The sequence below is a fragment of the Aquarana catesbeiana genome, linkage group LG05 (genome assembly GCF_042186555.1).
Source record: "Aquarana catesbeiana isolate 2022-GZ linkage group LG05, ASM4218655v1, whole genome shotgun sequence".
In the NCBI taxonomy this organism is placed as follows: Eukaryota; Metazoa; Chordata; class Amphibia; order Anura; family Ranidae; genus Aquarana; species Aquarana catesbeiana.
In genome coordinates, this window is record NC_133328.1 from 480,033,093 (window position 1) to 480,053,031 (window position 19,939).

At 41.0% G+C, this 19,939-nt stretch overlaps 1 protein-coding gene across 1 annotated transcript in view; it reads left to right on the forward strand.

Annotated features, from left to right (window-relative positions):
• Nucleotides 1–19,939, forward strand: part of TAF4B (TATA-box binding protein associated factor 4b) — a 247,096-nt gene that overhangs the window by 20,544 nt on the left and 206,613 nt on the right. The window contains exons 4-5 of the mRNA XM_073631505.1: nucleotides 5,814–6,488; nucleotides 10,828–10,950. Of these exons, the coding sequence (XP_073487606.1) occupies nucleotides 5,814–6,488; nucleotides 10,828–10,950 (798 nt within the window). The remainder of the gene's footprint in view (nucleotides 1–5,813; nucleotides 6,489–10,827; nucleotides 10,951–19,939) is intronic.

A 19,939-nucleotide genomic window follows, 5' to 3' on the forward strand; every position in this document is an offset into this window, starting at 1 on the left:
AGGTTGTCTTTGGGAAATAGATGCATGAGTGCTGCCAGCATTGCTGCAGAGGTTGAAGGGGTGGAGGGTCAGCCTGTCAGTGCTCAGACCATACACCGCACACTGCATCAAATTGGTCTGCATGGCTGTCGTCCCAGAAGAAAGCCTCTTCTAAAAATGATGCACAAGAAAGCTTGCAAACAGTTTGCTGAAGACAAGCAGACTAAGGACATGGATTACTGGAACCATGTCCTGTGACCTCATGAGACCAAGATAAACTTATTTGGTCCAGATGGTGTCAAGCGTGTGTGGCGGCAACCAGGTGAGAAGTACAAAGACAAGTGTGTCTTGATTAAGTCAAGCATGGTAGTGGGAGTGTCATGGTCTGGGGCTGCATGAGTGCTGCCAGCACTGGGGAGCTACAGTTCATTGAGGGAACCATAAATGCCAACATGTACTGTGACATACTGAAGCAAAGCATGATCCCCCTCCCTTTGGAGACTGGGCCGCAGGGCAGTATTCAAACATAACGACCCCAAACAAACCTCCAAGACGACCACTGCCTTGCTAAAGAAGCTGAGGTTAAAGGTGATGGATTGGCCAAGCATGTCTCCAGACCTAAAGGTCTCTAACATCCACTCCTCCATGACGACATCACAAAGCTGGTGTAAGAGGACTCCAGTGGCAACCTGTGGAGCTCTGGTGAACTCCATGCCCAAGAGGGTTAAGGCAGTGCTGGAAAATAATGGTGGCCACACAAAATATTGACACTTTGGGGGCAAATTAGACATTTTCACTTAGGGGTGTAATCACTTTTGTTGCCAGCAGTTTAGACATTAATGACTGTGTGTTTTATTTTGAGGGGACAGCAAATTTACACTGCTATACAAGCTGTACACTCACTACTTTTACATTGTAGCAAATTGTAATTTCTTCAGTGTTGTCACATGAAAAGATATAATTAAATATTTACAAAAATGTGAGGGGTGGCCATCATTGCATTTTATTCTTTGTGAAAATCCTCCAGCATATACAGACCATCTTCCAGACTCTAGGTCAGTGATGGTGAACCTTGGCACCCCAGATGTTTTGGAACTACATTTCCCACAATGCCCGTGCACTGTGCAATGTAACTGAGCATCATGGGAAATGTAGTTCCAAAACATTTTGGGTGCCAAGGTTCGCCATCACTGCTCTAGGTGGTATCTAAATACACCAAAATTTCAGTATTGGGTGGAGCTCAGGTCTCCTTTTTATTTACTCTGAGTAAAGTAAGTAGTTACTTTGGACAGAAGCAGTACTTAGTATTCTACTTTTCATATTCCGTTATTATGGATGCACCAATACCAGTTTTTTAAGTCAGTGCGAGTACAGATACTTTCTCAAGTGCTAGCCAATACCCATTACTGGTACATGTGAGCCGGCCGCAGTGCGATTTTTTTTTTTTTTTTTTTTTTTTTTTTTTGGGTCAGGTATGATTTTCAGTCCATTTCAGGTGCGATTTCCAGTGTCATACACTTTAACCACTTCAGCCCAGTAAGAATTTACCCCCTTCCTGACCAGAGCACTTTTTGGGATTCGGCACTGCGTCGCTTTAACTGACAATTGCGTGGTTGTGTGACGTGGCTCCCAAACAATATTGACGTCCTTTTTTTTTTTTTTTCCCACAATTAGAGAATTAGAGCTTTCTTTTGGTGGTATTTGATCACCTCTGCGGTTTTTATTTTTTGTGCTATAAACAAAAAAAATAGCGACAATTTTGAAAAAAAAAATGCATTATTTTTTACTTTTTGCTATAATAAATGCCCCCCAAAAATATATAAAAAAAACTTTTTTTTTCAGTTCAGGCTGATACGTATTCTTCGATATATTTTTGGTAAAAAAAAAAAATCGCAATAAGCGTTTGGTTTGCGCAAAAGTTATAGCATCTGCAAAATAGGGAATAGTTTTATGGCATTTTTATTAATATTTTTTTTAATTTTTTACTAGTAATGGCGGCGATCAGCGTGGTTGTTTTTTTTTTTTTTTTTTTTTTTTTTTTTTTTTTTTATTTATTGTGACTGCGACATTATTGCGGACACATTGAACAATTTACTCATTTTTTTGACCATTGGCATTAATACAGCGATCAATGCTATAAAATTGCATTGATTACTGTAAAAATGTCACTGGCAGTGAAGGGGTTAACCACTAGGGGGAGGGGTTAAGTGTGTCCTGGGCAGTGATTGTAACTGTGGGCGGGATGGGGCATGACACTGATCACTGCTCCCGATGACAGGGAGCAGACGATCGGTGTCCTGTCACTAGGCAGAACAGGGAGATGCTGTTTACGTCGTCATCTCCCCGTTCTTTAGCTCCGTGACACGATCGCGGGTATCCCAGCGGCGATCGAGTCCGCGGGTCCCACGGTCACGGAGCTCGCGGCAGGCGCGTGCATTGCGGTAAATTCATAGTATCGTACAGGTACGTTACTTTGCCCAGCCGTGCCATTCTGACGACGTATATGTGCTGACAGCGGTCGGCAAGTGGTTAAAAATTTGCACCTGAACCGCTGAACAAAATTACACCGGACACAGTGAAACTGGCCCCGCACATACAGTCATGGCCAAAAATATTTCACCCCTGCATTTCTGTTAGATAATGCACCACTTCGCCCAGAAAATTGTTGCAATTACAAATGTTTAGGCATTCTCATGTTTTTCTTTTGTTTGTATTGGTATGACACAAAAAAGTGGAGAAACAAAAAGCCAAATCTGACACATTCCATGCAAAACTCCAAAAAATGAACTGGACAAAATTATTGGCACCATCTCAAAATTGTAAGAAATAATTGCATTCCAAGTTTGTGATGCTCCTGTAATTTTGAAATTAAACTCGCCTGTATCAATTAACAGGTGTTGACAATATAGAAATCACACCGGTAACTAGTTAAAATGGTGATGGTGAGATTGACCCAACCTCTCTGTCTCTGTGTGCCACACGGAGTATGAAGAAGATAAAGGGGAGCAAATAATTGTCTGAGGTTTTGAGAACAAAAATTGTGGAAAAGCATGGACAATCTCAAAGTTACAAGTCCATCTTCAGAGATCTTAGTGTTCCCGTGTCCATTGTGCGCAACATTTTAAAGAAGTTTACAGCCCATGGCACTGGTAAGCTAATCTCCCTGGACATGGACGAAAGAGAAAAGTTGATCAGACAGTTTGCCAAAACTTACCTGAGGAAGCCAAAATCTTTTTTGGGAGAATGTGCTGTGGACAGCTGAAAAGAATGCACTTCCTACAGTCAAACATGCGGTTCACTGATGTTCTGAGGCTCCATTCACACCTGAGCATATCGGTTTACTGGTGTTTTTTTGAGAAGGGGGGATTTTGGGACTTTAGATAAAGCACATATGTGGTGTGCCTCCATCCCTGGCTCAAGTAAAAAATAAAGAAGGAAAATTGGGACTTTAAATGAGGCTATTGACATTTTGGAGGTAAATTGGTAAAACGACAAATTTATTGAACATGGAAAGATGTAAAAAAAAAAAAATATCAATAATGGAAGACAAAGTATAAAAATATATCTATCTATAAAAAATATATATAAAAAAAAAAAAAAAAAAAAAATATATATATATATATATATATATATATATATATATATATATATATATATATATATATATATATATATATATATATATATATATATATATATATATATATATATATATATATATATATTTTATAATATAATATAATATAATATAATATAATATAATATAATATAATATATATATATATATATATATATATATATATATATAAATAAATAATGGGTGGGTGTATGTATAACATGGACATCAAGGATACATAGATGTATATCAACTTGGCACCACATGGTGATCTGGAATGATTGGTACATTCAATAAATTTTATATATAATTATCTGGGCAGCACATTGCAAAGGAAATAGGAATGATATATAAAAGCAGTAAAAACATGCCCAAAACACTTCTAATCTGTCAAAAAGAAGCTCATATACTTTTTTTTTTTTTTAGAGCTTCAGGCGTTTTGCTTCTGGCGACAGATATGTGAACCGGGGCCATTGAAATTAATAGGATTTTGCTTGTTGGGTGTTTTGGAGCTTCAGAGCTGAGTGTTTTACAAGTTGAAAAATGCTCAGGTGTGAATAGGGCCTTGGGGTTGAGCGCTTTTCTGCTTCAGGCACTGGATGTCTTGACTGTGTGCATGGCATTATGAAATCTGTAGACTACCAAATAATTCTGGGGTGCAATGTAGGGCCTAGTGTCAGAAAGTTGGGTTTCCGTCAGATGTCATGGGCCTTAAAGCAGTACAATGACCCAAAGCACACTTCAAACGCCCAGAAATGGTTTAAGACCAAGCGCTGTAGAGTACTGAACTGGCCAGCAATGAGTCCAGATCTAAATCCTATAGAAGACCTGTGGAGAGATCTCAAAACAGCAGTTGACAAAAGGAACCCTTCCAATCTGAGAGACCTGGAGCAGTTGGTGAAAGAACAGTGGTCCAAAATTCCAGTAGAAGGTAAATTGGGTATCTGGCGCTCCAGGAGGCGATGCCCTTAGTTTGTAATAATGTACATTTGATTAGTCAATCTTTAGGTAAAAACAAAGTTGAACCACGGTAAGGGGGTGATTTTAAAAAGAGGCAGCCATCCTCGAGTGTGTCCAGCAACACTGCAAAACCTTATAAAAGAAACGGGGGGGGGGGGGGGCTCTCTAAGTGTAGTATTTGGGTAGCTGGGAAAAGGGTTCTGGTGTGATGTTGTGCTGAACCTTTCATACCAGAACCTTTCCCAGTTACCCGTATTGTGCAAGGAGCCTGTGGGACGCAGTAGAACTGCCAGGACTACTTACCTCAGGTAAGCATGACTCCCACTTATATCTTGTAAGTGTTTTTAATCTTGTACAATAAATTATACTGTTTTAATACTACGCCTAGGCACCCCCCTCCTCTTGTTTCTTTTTCAAAATTCCAGTGGAGCGGTGTTAGAAACTCCTTTTGATGGTTACAGGAAGCAGTTCTATTTTCCAAGAGGTGTGCTACCAAATATTAAATTGAGGTTGCCAATAATTTTTGTCATGACTGTATATGTTAACCCGGTCTTAAAGTCTGCAGACTTGAAGGTATCGGAGCATTTGCACGAGTACAAGTACCGGATATACTCTAGTTTAAGCTGAGATTTTCGGCCTTTTTCTTTTTTTTTTTTTTTAGGCTGAAAGTGCCCCCCTTGGCTTATACTCGAATCACCACCGTCTGCCTACCTGATCAGCGTGTCATGCAGACAGATGGCGGCCAGCGTATCATAAAAACATTCGGTGGCCATTCCAGTGTTCAAAAGCTTTGCCTCCTCCTCGTCTGCGATAGGCAGAACACTCAATTTCCCAGCAGTCAGTGTTCGCCTATTCACAGACGAGGAGCAGGCGTGGCTTTTGAACACTGGAATGGCCGCTGAATGTTATTATAACACGCTGACCGGGCGATGGTGGCTGTAGATAAGCACACACGGAGGCTGCAGATCGGCACACAGGGGGGCATGCAGCTGCAGATGGGCATTGTTGACCCTCTTTTCCACTTACAGGAGCTGCTGCATTTCTCACCCTCGGCTTATACTCGGGTCAATAAGTTTTCCCAGTTTTTTTGTGGTAAATTAGGGGCCTCGGCTTATATTCGGATCGACCTATACTCGAGTATATACGGTACTTATGCAAATGCTTAGTATCGGCACCAATCTCGCTATTGATGCAACACTAGTTATTTATTCTCTTGTTGCAAACATTTGCTTTGAATTTTACCTTTCTTTCTTTTCAGACTGCATGTACACAAAGCAATGTTTCCAAAGCAGGTCCTCCAGTCCCAACACCTACTGTAGTTAGAATCTGCGCTACTCCTGCAACAATCGCGAACAGCCAAGGAACCTCAACGGTCATTATTAGAGCCTCTGCTCCCTCGGCCACTCCCATAACTACACTCTCATGTACTTTACCTTCCACTGTAGCAACAGTCCCTGCCTCTACTGGAGTTCTAGCTACATCTGTAGCTGGTTTGATTTCAACTACTGCCGCTGTGGTTCCTGTTAGAACTTCCTCACCACCAATGACAACCAATGGTGCTTCCAATGTGGTGTCAGCTAGGACTGTATCTTCTACTGCTACAGCACCAACAGCTAGCCCTGCTTTACACAATACCGTTAATTTGGATATTGGGCAAACTGCTGTGCCAACTAACAATCAGCAAGTTGCTGCAAGTAGTTCTATCAAGTTGGCATCTACAAATATCTGCATGACTCCTACTACTACTGTAGCATCTGCTGCAATTATTGTATCCAGTATAGCCCCAGCTTCTACTGCAATTACCACTGTGATGTCTGAAAATAACAGGGTACAGCAAATGCAAACAAGCACACCAGCATTAACCTCTGGTGTCGTCCCAAAAAAAGCAGAGCCTTCCACTAAACTGCAAAGCACACAACGTCCTAATGCCTCAGTAAGTCTCAATGTTTACATCTTTGCTCCTGTTTTAATGAAAGTAAAATATGTAGTATTTTTTGGTAGTATACTATAGAATGCTCGCTTATCAAAAATGGAGAAAGAGAAAATGTGTGTTGGTTGTCCATAGCAACCAATCTGATTCAGCCCCTTTCCGCTAGCCTCTTCTTCTCTTTAAGAAGGTGTGGAGGGGAGAAGCCTGCTTCTGGCACTACCAGGAACCTGGCGGACTCCAAAAGACATCTAAAGGTACGTGCAAGCACCCCTAGGGGAATTTATAAAAGCACTACATTCTGTTTAGTATCATTTTGCTACAGACAAGTGTACTTTTAATATTACAGAGTCTGATTGGCTGAGATGGCTTTTGTCTTGTTAATGAACACACACGATCTTTTATCATGCAGTTTTTAACTAGGATAATGGTTTAGGTGTGTATGTGTATATACAGTATACCTACTGTATATTTCTGGTTTGTGGGAGCATTTTGTAAAAGAAAATAAAGTCATTGTCTTCTAAATGGAATAGAGGGAACTTATGAGTAAGACTGAAGAACACTCGGAGCCCATTCACACTAGGAACTGCATGTGAATTTCACAGGAACGCGCTACATGTTCCTGTGTGATTCACATGCAGTTCTGTGAGGTGTAATTCAACCAATTCATTTTAAAAGGGCTGAAACCGCACTGCACCAAAAGAATTGCAAGCACTAATTTTTGGAAACGCACTGCAACCGGGTTGTATGGTACTTTTGTACCATGCAATCCTGTGCGGGTCAATGCACTGCATTTTATAGCCTGCATTTAGGGTGTCGTTAACTTTGCATGAGAAACTGGCACAGAACATGGGTTTCCCGCACTGCGTTGTAGTGTGAACGGGCCCTTAGTGTGTTACTCCAAAACCGTATAATGGGATGGCTTACAAAAAAAACAAAGAAATAAAAATGTATCAGCTTACTTAGGGTGAGTGTAGAGCAAGGTGCAGTAGTCCTATAGTCATAATTTTGAATTGAAAAAGTGGTTTTCCAGGATCACTACTCCTAAAACTGTCCTTCCTCCTAACACTTATGCTTTCTAACCTTTTAAAAGAAAGACATATACTGTAATTACATATTTTCAGTCTGGTCATGTGATCCCGCTCCCCCTGTGTCAGTCAGCATGGCTGTAGGGGAGAGACTGGAGTCTTGTCAATGGCATGATATTTGACATGTACCCAGGGTGTCGGTGATATTCAACCTTGGGCAAAATTCTCAGTGGCATAATCCTCTCTGTGCATTTTTTACACAGATTAAAGAAATCTCTTCTAAAAATTACAACAGGGACAGCCAACCACAGCACTATAGCTTTAGTGCAACTTAAAATCCCATCATGCCTCTGGGAGTCATACCTTTTTTTGGAGGCCAGTCTTGCAATGCCTCGTGGGACCTGTAGTTCAATTGTGAGTTAATTATGTAGTCCAAGTAGTCTTGAGAACTGCTTACAATTCTAAAATTGATCTTAGTGATAGCTATCTGTGGTTGATACTGTATTGTGTTACTTTAGCAAAGACATGGAAGCTGCCAAACTCTAAGTGGCAACTATTTGACAACTGAGATTCCTTTTACTGTACATTGAAATACCAGTTTGGATTATAAGATAATTGTCATTCAAGTCATTAGAGTTATTGTCTTTTCAAATAAATACCCTAATTCAACTACTCACTAGTGTCTAATTTTTGTGTTCTCATTGAAAATGTACTTTATATCTACTAGCCTACCTTTCTCTAATATAGCAGTTCTGCTAACTTACAAAAAGTATTGTGTAGCTGTTAATGTATACATGTTAACACAGGGCTTGACAAATTTTCTTTGTATCTAGGAGCCAGCTAAAAAAGTTAGGAGCCAGTTTTTTTATATCCGCTGCCTGGCACCCGAAAAAGAGGGAGGGAAAGTCAGGGAGAGTCTGACGTGTATATGTACAGTGAGGTCCCCTCAGCTCCATGGTGTATACAGAGGAATCCTCAAGAAGTGTGGCACTCTCCAACCTCCTACTTCCTCGTATACACCCAGAAAATGACCTGCTCTGCTCCCCGACACGCGTGTCTATTGGAGAACAGGGTGAGGCTCCCACACTCGCCTAGTAAAAGGTGAACTGTGCCCCCTAACTACTTGTAGGCGATGCCCTTCCCTCAGCCGCGGCAGGGTGGGCTTGGTCTGCACTCCCACCTCCCCCAGGGGTTGAGAAAGCAGTGACACGCAAGCAGGCTGGATCAGTGGGACAGGAAGCAGTTGACACATGGAAATCTGTGCAAAGCCCAGGCCCAGCGCACCATTCCCCCATCTTGCACACCGCTCAGCCGCAGACCTGGTGCTCTTACCGGATGTCAGATATGTACCGAGTGACCCCAGCAAGGAAGGCTGACAGAAGGCGAGCAGTGCATCCTATGGATGTGCTGAGAGTGGAGAAGAGGAAGTCACTGATTCTGTTCGATCATCGCTATCCATGTGACTGTGCTGATCAATGAGAATGCTTCTTATCCGTACCTCTCAGTATACGGACAAGAGCCACTCTGGATTAGTGAAGCGGTCTCCTGCTGCCGGACAGCTGACAAAATCCCAGGCACCAGGACGCAATTTCTAGTCGCCATGGCCACCTGATGTCTGGGATTTGTTGAGCCCAATTCTAAGCGACATAAATGAGACTTTGTTTAGGCTAGTGGACAGTAAAAGCATTTTGGTTTAGGAGACATCACTCATGCTCTGGTGGTGAACTGTCCCTCTGGGTCTTCATGTTGCCTATTGACCCTGAATGGGGCTTGATGACATCGGAGGACCTTGGACGGCCAAAGCACGAGGAAGAAAAGACCCTAATGAGATTAGTCTAGTAATGTGAAGGAGCTTGGAAAGGACCAGTAAGTAACTAAATCTGATTTTTCTACGTCCCCTAGAAAAAAATTAAAGTGGTTCTGAAGGCTGAAGGTTTTTTCACCTTAATGCATTCTCTGCATTAAGGTAAAAAGCTTCTGAGTGCAGCTCCTCCCCCAAGCCCCCCCCCCCATACTTACCTGAGCTTGATTTTGATCCAGCGGTGTGCATGAGAACAGTGGCTCCCTCCCTCCCCATAGAGACAGAAGTGGGAGCCATTGGCTACTGCTGCTTTCAATCACAGCCAGTGGAGAGGGATCAGGGGGCGAGGGCAAGCCGCTCGGGAGTGTCTGCACTGGTTCCCCATAGCAAGCGGGTTGCTATGGTGGGCATTTGGCAGGGGGAGGAGCCAGGAGCACACTGTTGGGGAACTCAAGAGGAGGAGGATCGCAGGTGCTCTGTGCAAACCTATTACACAGAGCAGGTAAATATGATGTTCGTTATTAAAAAGTGTTTACAATTACTGTACCTCCTGCAGTGCAGGTGCAGCCCCACTGCAAGGGAGAAATTCTAGGTTTCATAGAGTTCAGCTTTTAATGAAAAATTGGCAATATCCTTTTGAAGATTTATTAAATTGAACATTCTGAAAAAAAAAAATAGCTTGCATGTTAACCATTGTCTGTTTCCTGATACATTGTACAGGAAATTCTGCATGTTAGTCTTTATACTAGTATTTATCAGTCACCTTCTGTAGTATTATTCCCTGCTTTGTCATTCAAAGGAGTGAGAGCCTTCCATGTAAGAGGCTTTCTGCAGTAGGGCTGATGTCATGGACGGTAAAAGGAGCTTTCTTGACTCATTAACAGTGAGATCACATGGTTTCTGCACATAGAAGTGAGTCATTTTCTTGAAAAAATGAAAATTTAAAATTAAAGCTATACTCATGAGATATTGATTTATAAATGAGATTCCAGGTGTATATAAACCCTGACTGAGCTATGACATCAATTTTATCTTAAAGCTGCACACCAGGAAGTTATGCAAGTTTGGTCCAATCATGTATTTTCTATGTATTACTATTTTTAAATGTAGCTTGTTTATTAATCCTGAATTAATCTTTATTTAGGCTATCTGTGATCCCCTGTATGACAGTGCGGTTAGTCTTACACTGTGAATATGCTTACCGGAGGAGAGCACACCCGGTCGACCTCTTCAGTGTGCTGCTTCTCCTTTATTGTTCAATGAAAAGGCTTTGGCTCTTGGCCAAGCTGCCCTCCGCTGTATACCTGCAGTAGAGGTCCATTGCCTTGCTATGCTGTCTGGCAGAGATGCCTAGCTCACAAGACTGGATGGAATTGCAAAATGTTTTGGTAGATTCACACACATTTCTTTGATATGTTGTAAATTGTGTAGTGGTTAAGTCTCCTTTTTATTTACTAGTATGAAACTTTTTTGCAATTCAGAATTTTTAACCACTTTGCATTGTTGTTCATACCAGGAAGCAATGGATAATGTAAAGAAATGCAAGAATTTTCTTGCAACACTAATAAAACTTGCATCCAGTGGACCACAGTCTCCGACCATGGGCCAGAATGTGAAAAATCTCGTGAAGAATTTACTTGTAAGGATTTCTTTTTTTGTTTGTTTTAGATTCACATATTAAGCAGATAAAGAATCTGCAGAGTGTAGGCTCTTAAGCAAGCCCCCACAATATATGAAGCTATATCCAGCAAGTTTCAGTACAATTACCGTATATACTCGAATATAAGTCGACCCGAATATAAGCCGAGGCACCTAATTTTACCACAAAAAACTGGGAAAACGTATTGACTCGAGTATAAGCCTAGGGTCAGAAATGCGCAGCTACTGTAAGTGGAAAAGAGGGTCAAAAGTGCCCATTTGCAGCCATAGGTCCCCTGAAATTTCAAACTCGGTAGTTAAGGGTTCCTAGATGCCCCCTAACTGCAGCCAAAATTTGGGGTCTCTGGACCCAAAGGGTCCGGAAATTTACATTGCTGCAGATGGACACAGTTGACCGATTTTGGGGCCCCGTGTCTCAGGGCCACTTAGAGCTAGGTGCCCCAAATTTGGTGTGCAAACCCAGTGGAAATAGCACGACAATATATCCAAAGCTGGGGTTCCTAGCACCAAGTGGCCCTGAGATACAGGGCCCCAAATTCAGTTCAGAAAATGTCAAGCACTTTTCTGCAGCAGAGATTGACATTTTCCGACCCAAATTTGGGGCCCCGTATCTCTGAGCCAGTTGGTGCTAGGAACCCCAGCTTTGGATATGTTGTGATACTAGTTCCACTGGGTTTGCACACCAAATTTAGGGTTCCTAGCACTAAGTAGCCCTGAGATACAGGGCCCCAAAATCAGTTTGGAAAATTACATTTTTTTGCTGCAGAAAAGTGCTTGACTCGAGTATAAACCAAGGTGGGCACTTTCAGCACAAAAAAATGTGCTGAAAAACTCGGCTTATACTCGAGTATATACGGTATGTAGGTGTTTCCAGCAGGTGGAAATAAAAACCTTTTTGCAGGTTATTTAAATGGTATTCATCTAAATCCTTAGCACGACATAATGAACACAGTACAGTGTACACCTTTTTGTGACTATTTGCCTTCATGCTTTATTTCATGGATTACTCTGTGTAGTGGTATTCAATCCCTACTTGCTTATCTTGTTAGAGGAAAACTTGGGTTAAAATTGAAACTACTGCTGCAGGAGGCACAAAGGACATACCATGCTTGCGAAGTTCTTCAGTTTTTTTCATGTAGCGTTGCTGCACTTCACTTGTTTCTCAGTGCTTTATTGGTAATCTGGTTATCCTGAAACGTACCTACTGCTGCTTCCTAGCTGTCTGACATACAAAAAAGCAAATACTCAGAATTTTCTCACAGCCACCAATCCAACTGAAACCAGTCTGTGTATGACTGCTAATGCTGTGACAGGAAGGTATTTGGGGATTCACATGTGTAACATGGCAAAGAGACCTCCTTAATAGATGAGTCAGTCATGTACCTTTTTTGACTGGGCTCTTCTGCAGGTTTTTTCCCCTTAAATTCATTATTTTTGTACTTCCACTGGCTTCAGGCTCCCATATTGCACATAATGTATATAATGCACACATCTTTATTCTAATAATTTATGGAGCTTTTTTAGATACTGCCATGCTGTTGCTTTTTGAAAGAACCGCTTTCATTTTGATACTTACCCTTCCAATGCCCTTCTACTTGTTGTGGACATTTTTAATAATGTATGTTGTCAGATGTCCCCTGGTGTCTGTTTTGCTGCAATACGCTTATGCGAGCGTATTCGCACATACAGACGTCGGTGGAAGACCGTTGATTGTGGAAACCTTCCTGTGGACATGGCAGATCTGTTCGCCCTTTAAGGGATGTTCATTTATGCCTCACCGGGAGACTGGCTGCCTCATGGCGACTGCATTAAGGCTCCTAGCAAACAATTCTGCGTACGTGGGAACAATAGCATAACCATACGAAATTATAGCTCACTGAGCCATGGTAGAGTATGGCGCGTGTCAATGGTAGCGGTGGGAATGTGCACACAGCCGTGATCAGAGCCCATGTTTGTAGTATTATGTGAGGCACATTGTGTCTCAACAAGAAACTGGCCACATTGATCTGCACATGACCGTTTGCACATGTCACTACTGGAATTCTATTTGAATATATACATGTCTGGTTCTTTTGAAGTGTCTGGTTGATTCTGAAGTCACCACCCTCTTTTGTTATCACTGTGTTACACTGTAAATAAGCAAGACTTGCCATTGTAAGGCAGGATTTTGCTAAGCTCGACGTGATACCAGCATCTCTGTTTTACTTGGAGATGTAAAAACGCGCTTTCCCGGCATTATACAAGAAAGCTATAATTGTGTTTTTCAGCACAACGGAATTATTTGCTTATAGGAGAAGCTTAAAATATTCCACTACATACTGAACATGTTAGATGATCTGTGAAATCTTTGCTGCGATGAATTGATATAGGACTCAGTTTAAAATGGAATTAAATCCAAAAGAAAAACATTAATTATATTGCAGTTTACCAATTCTTAGATGTGATGGCTGCATTTTGTGTTATTATTTTTATTTATTAAGTGTCATAGCAAGACCACTTACTGTTAATATATATATATATATATATATATATATATATATATATATATATATATATATATATATATATATATATATATATATATATATATATATATTCTTATTATAGCAAAATTTACCACCCTAACCCCTCCCACAGCTTTTATACTACATAGACAGTAATATACCGAAACACGCGGATTGTTCCCGATTGCTGTGCTATTAGTTTGTGAAACGTTTCGCCGAATGGTTCACAAAATATTGTCGTTTTTGCGGCAAAATTGGTCCCATAGGAATGAATGGCGAAATGTTCAATGTCATTTAATTGGTGTGTTATTACCTTGTGGAACTTTGTGAAAAGCTGAAAAATACAAGTGTGAATCCGGCCTCAATGTCATTTAATTGGTGTGCTATTATTGCAAAATTTGTCCCATAGGAATGAATGGCGAAATGTTCAAAACTAGAGTGGGAGGTGACAAAAGCTGACAACCCCATGATCAGCTAAAACATTAATACCACCCCATGATCAGCCAAAACATTATGTCCATGCCATAATTAGCCAAAACATTATGACCACAACATGATCAGCCAAAACATTATGACCACCCCATGAAAAAAAAAATAAAAGTATTTTGGATAAATATTTTACATAATTTTTTTCAAAAAAACTGTTACTTAACTGCTTGTGTAACTGCAATGTGAGCTGGAGTTCATCTTCAGTTTGAAGGTGTACTTAAATCTGCTAGTCCATCTAACCATCCCCTCTAATACAAGAGGTGTGTTACTGGCCAATCACCAGGTGAAAACGCAGTTGGGGAAAAAAAAATACAGCCACCACATCTAATTATTGGTAATCTGCAATATACAGTGTGTTATATTTTTGGTTTATTACCCCTTTTAAGGTATACTGAGATTATATTGATATTCACACTATTGCAGTGGTGTTAACATTAGAAGCTTACCAATTGCCTGCTATTTTTTTTTTTAACCATATGAATAAAGGCAGCTTTTTATGTGATCATTTACTGCAACTGAGCCCATCTCCTCCACTGTTTATATTTTTTCCTGCTTGTTTATAAATGGACAGTTCAAGCAGTTAGTGTTACTAAACCCAGGGCCCTGCATTCACTAGATCTGGTCTCCCACAGTACAGAAAATGCAATTATTTTAGTAAATATAAACTGCTAAATACCTCTTCTAATCAGCAGTATATAGCAGTCTTGTGACTTCTATCAGTGTCCGGATGAGCACTGGTTAAAGCTTGTTGGAATTTTCATTCTTCTCTGACTGTCCTATGAGGTTGCAGGACTCCTGACCCTTTTGTCTGGACCGTGCTGATTTGGCTCTGTGCTAATCACATGCACCCTTTCTAGCAATAAACTTTCTAGCAATGCACACCAAACTGAGCATGTCCCGAGTGCCTCCAAGGCTCTGTGCTATCAGCAGATGGATTAGGACAGTAAAAGAAGGGGAGGATCAGAGAAGATTGGATTAAACAGCCTTTTTACACGAGGATTAACCCCTTAGGTACCACAGTAGTATAACAACAAGCATGCTTTACTGTATATACAGACTAATTTTACTGTTCTGGGTTTAGTAACACTTTAATGTTGTCTTTTAAAATCGATGCATGTCAAAGGGTGACCATAAAATGGCTTCAGCACCCTAGATAACAAAGAAAATGGTTACTGTTGGTATTCGCCAAATCTCTTTAAAGTCTCATTTGCTTAATTACCTATGGTTCACAGTGTGGTAGTTTTTACACTATATTTGGTATAAGTGATAATTCTTCTCTAAAAGTGCCCCCTACCCTCAGATTTAGTCAACTGTTTTTGAATGAAATCAAAAAATTGGAGGGACTGTTGGCGGCAACAAAAGCAAATTACCAGTGCAGTTCTGATGCTAAACAATTGGTATATGTAGTGATTTTCAGTCTGCAGTAGCTGCTGACTGTAGCTTGAATTCTCTGGATATACAGTATATGGGAGGCAGCAGGCTTTTTTTTTTCTTTTTTGGCCAAAGGTATAAACTTTAAATTAGCACTCTGTAATTACAGTTGGATGATCAAGCATTGGTGCACACCTAAAGAAGTGTATATCTTTTGTGGATCATACAGCACAGGACACAGGTATATTATTAGACTATTGGTGATATGTTACTACCTTCAGGTGACTGGATACTACGAAACAAAACTGGAAGGAGCCTCCTATCCCCTCCCACTGACAGTTATACTTTTTTTTGCTTGTGTACTTAGGTGATCTTTCTTCCTTTCTTCTCATCAACGCCACTGGGACCGTACCTGGACCCCACCAAAATGATGGAAGATGTGCAGCTTCAGGGCTCTGAATCCTGCATTTGGTGTTTTTCCTTGGTCCTGGGAATTGGTGATCCGCGCTGGATTCTTTGGCTAAACCCTGGTCTGCTGAACTAGTCTGTAAAAATTGCGTGGCGCATATGCCCTTGATGTCTTGGTGGAAAGAGCATGCTATTGCCAAGAAAAAGAAAGCTAAGGCTCCTGCGAACAAGTCCTTTTCCTCTGGGTTTAGAAAGAATTCCTTTCACCCTTCCCAGACTTCGTCTTTCACATCCAAGCCCAGCACCCCTTTTGACACTCGTCCTGGACTTCCAAGCCAGCTAAACAAAGCCTCCCTGCCAGTGGCGGCGCCCCCCCCCACACACACACACACACACACACACACACACACACACACACACACACACTTCTAATGGAAAGAACATCTGGCTTTCTCGGACACCTGAATTCAAGACTTTTTCAGATCTCTGGCTCAGGGATGTCGTTTCCAGGTGGTACAGGCTGGTGTTTTTCTCTCCTTCCTCCTCTCATTCATGCCTTCTTCTCTGCGGGGGCTGGAGGATCTGCATGCTGCTCTTCAGCAATTGGTCCAGTGCCTGCAGAGAAGAGATTTCTGTGTTTTTTAATTTTTTTATTTTTTTTAACTCCAACCTTTTCATGGTTCTTGGAACCAAGGACAGTATTCATCTTCTCCTGGACTTGAAGTGCCTGAACATCATCCTTCTGATCCAAAAGTTTTTCATATGCAATCTGCTAAGTCATTCATTGTATCCCTGCAGCATGGGTATCTGCTGATGTTGGTGGACATGAATGACTACTATTTGCACAATTCCATTACCCCTCCCAACCAGCGTTTTCTACACTTTGCTGTGTGAGACTTGTCATTTTCAGGTTGTGGCCCTGCCATTTGGCCTATCCACTGCTTCTTGGTTCTTCACACAAGTTTTGGCTCCTGTTTGCTGTCAGGCTGTCCACATTGGGGCTACGTGAATGACCTGCTATTGAAAGATATCCAGGCTTTGAATGCCAATATGCAGCTTACTGTGCAGACTCTGAATTCAGCGCAGACTTGGGAGGATTGAGGATCAACCCAAAATTCTTCAAATTACAGTCTGGGATATTTGGGACTGATCCTGGACACGACCTGGGCCCTGGTCTTTCCTCTCTCAGAAAAGATCAAGACCCTACGCTCTCAAGCTTAGTTACTCCTATCCAGACTTCAACCCTTGGTACACCTTTGTAAGAGGGTACTGGGTTTAATGCTAGCTTCGTTCAAGGCAGTACCCTATGCTAGAGATGCATGATTAATCGTTAAGAATCGAGATCGCATTTTTTCTTTTTTTCCCCCTCCCGATCTTAACAAAGCATTTTCCCGCTTCTCTCTATGCAGAGAATTCTCTGCTTAAGCCGACAGCTTGAGCAGAGAAGGCAGTCTGCCAAGTATTACAACATTCCTCAGCCGCTGAGCTAACTATAAACATTGTAACGTTTTGTTCTTTAGATCAAAGGAATGAACTTTGGTCTGTAAATTAGGGCAGTTTAACCACCTTAAAGACTAAACCTTTTTTCTGACACTTGTTGGTTTCAAGTTAAAATCATTTTTTGCTCAAAAATTACTTGGAACCCCCAAACATTTTTATATAGATAGATAGATATCTATCTATCAGTATCTCGCAAAAGTGAGTACACTCGTCATATCTTTGTAAATATTTTATTATATCTTTTCACATGACAACACTGAAGAAATGCTACTTTGCTACAATGTAAAGTAGTGAGTGTACAGCTTGTATAACAGTGTAAATTTGCTGTCCCCCTCAAAATAACTCAACACACAGCCATTATGTCTAAACCGCCGGCAAGAAAAGTGAGTACACCCCTAAGTGAAAATGTCAGAATTGGGCCCAATTCACCATTTTCCCTCCCCAGTGTCATGTGACTCATTAGTGTTACAAGGTTTCAGGTGTAAATGGAGAGCAGGTGTGTTAAATTTGGTGTTATCGCTCTTACTCTCTCATACTGATCACTGGAAGTCCAACATGGCACCTCATGGTAAAGCACTCTCTGAGGATCAGAAAAAAGAATTGTTGCTCTACATAAAGATGACCCAGGCTATAAGAAGATTGCCAAGACCCTGAAACTGAGCTGCAGCACGGTGGCCAAGACCATACAGCGGTTTAATAGGACAGGTTCCACTCAGAACAGGCCTCGCCATGGTCGACCAAAGAAGTTGAGTGCACGTGCTCGACGTCATATCCAGAGGTTATCTTTGGGAATTAGACTTATGAGAGCTACCAGCATTGCTGCAGATGTTGAAGGGGTGGGGGGGGGTCAGCCTGTCAGTGCGCAGACCATACACCGCACACTGCATCAAATTGGCCTGCATGGCTGTCGTCACAGAAGGAAGCCTCTTCTAAAGATGATTTACAATAGAGAATGGAAAACATATGAGTGGATGCTACACCATTGTAAACATGGCCTTGTCCCAACTTGTTCGAGACGTGTTGCTGTCATCAACTTTTAAAATTTGCTTTTTTTTTTTTTTTTTAAATGGTACATTTTCTCAGTTTAAACAATTGGTGTTTTTCTATTTTCTACTGTGAATAAATAATTGGGTTTATGAGATTTGCAAATCATTGCATTCTGTTTTTATGTAGATTTAATGCAGCGTCCCAACTTTTTTGGACTTAGGGTTGTAAATGTAGAGTGTTGTTTTTTTGTTTTTTTTTTTTGTTTTTTTTTACAAACTTAATTTCAAAGACCATAAAAATTATTAAAAGTAGTGCTAGGGCTGATCATGAAGTTGGGTAAAAGATGGGCCGTTATAATCGCACAGTACATCGCTATATACTGAATTGCACACTGCAAGCCCATCGATCACTGATAGACATTCATCCATCAAAATGAATCACTATTGCATGGATAAAACTATAAAAACCTTACTGATCCACTGATTAGTCAGGAAGTATGGGTACAAAGTGGATGAAGTAACATGTCTTATTATTATTCATTATTATTATAATACAAGATTTATATAGTGCCAACAGTTTGCGCAGCTCTTTACAACATGAGGGCAGACAGTACAGTTTCAATACAGGAGGAATTGGGGAGCCTTGCTCGTTTAGAGCTTACAATCTAGGAGGGAGGGTCAAGTGATGCAAAAGGTAATAACTGGGAGATGAGATGATGGAGAAAATCTAAGTACAGTTGTTAGGTGGAGGCTGAATAGGCTTCTCTGAAGAGGATGTTTTTTTACAGATTGTCTAAAAGCAAACAGTAGGAGATATTCAAAAAGCTGGGGTAGGAAGTTCCATAGGATGGGATAGGCTCTGGAAATGTCCTGGAGGCAAGCATGGGAGGTGGTGACGAGGGAGCTAGAGAGCAGGAGGTCTTGGGAGGAATGAAGAGAACGATTAGGTTGGTATCGTGAGACCAGGTTAGTAATGTAGCTGAGGGCTGTATTGTGGATCTCTTTGACAGTTGTTAGTATATTGAATTTAATTTGTTGGGTGAGCGAGAGCCCATTGAGGGATTGACAGAGAGGGGTATGGGTATTTATGAGATGACTATTACATCATATTCAGTAGAGCAGCGGTTCTCAACTCCTGTCCTCAGGACTCAGTAACAGGCCAGGTTTGCAAAATAACTGCAATACATTACAGGTGTTATCATTTGCTGCTTAGTGATTGCAGTATTCTAGTCTGCATCTCCCACAGGTAATACTTAAAATCTGGCCTGTTAGTGGGTCCTGAGGACAGGAGTTGAGAACCACTGCAGTAGAGAATCACAGTAGGTACTAAGCGACAATGTGTTTCAATTGCACATAATCTTCCTCTGGGATATAAGATGGAAATTCATCTACTAAAAAACCTGATATTAATAAATTCAAACAAACTGAATTTTATAAATCCACCATATGATGGTGATTTAAAGAGAACTGTGTCCATCAGTTCATTGCAATACGTATTCACTCAGACAAACAAAAAATTTTGTGAGTCCATGACAACCCCGCACAACATACCCACTATAGATCGACCGCGCAAGGATCGCCATAATGCATTCCTCCACCTAAAATAAACAGAGCTAGCATGAAAAAAATTGGATATTTATACAAGCCCAATATACAAGGAGGAGCTTGCGCTATTGAAGCTTATAGATCTTCAATATGGCTCCCAGAGCCT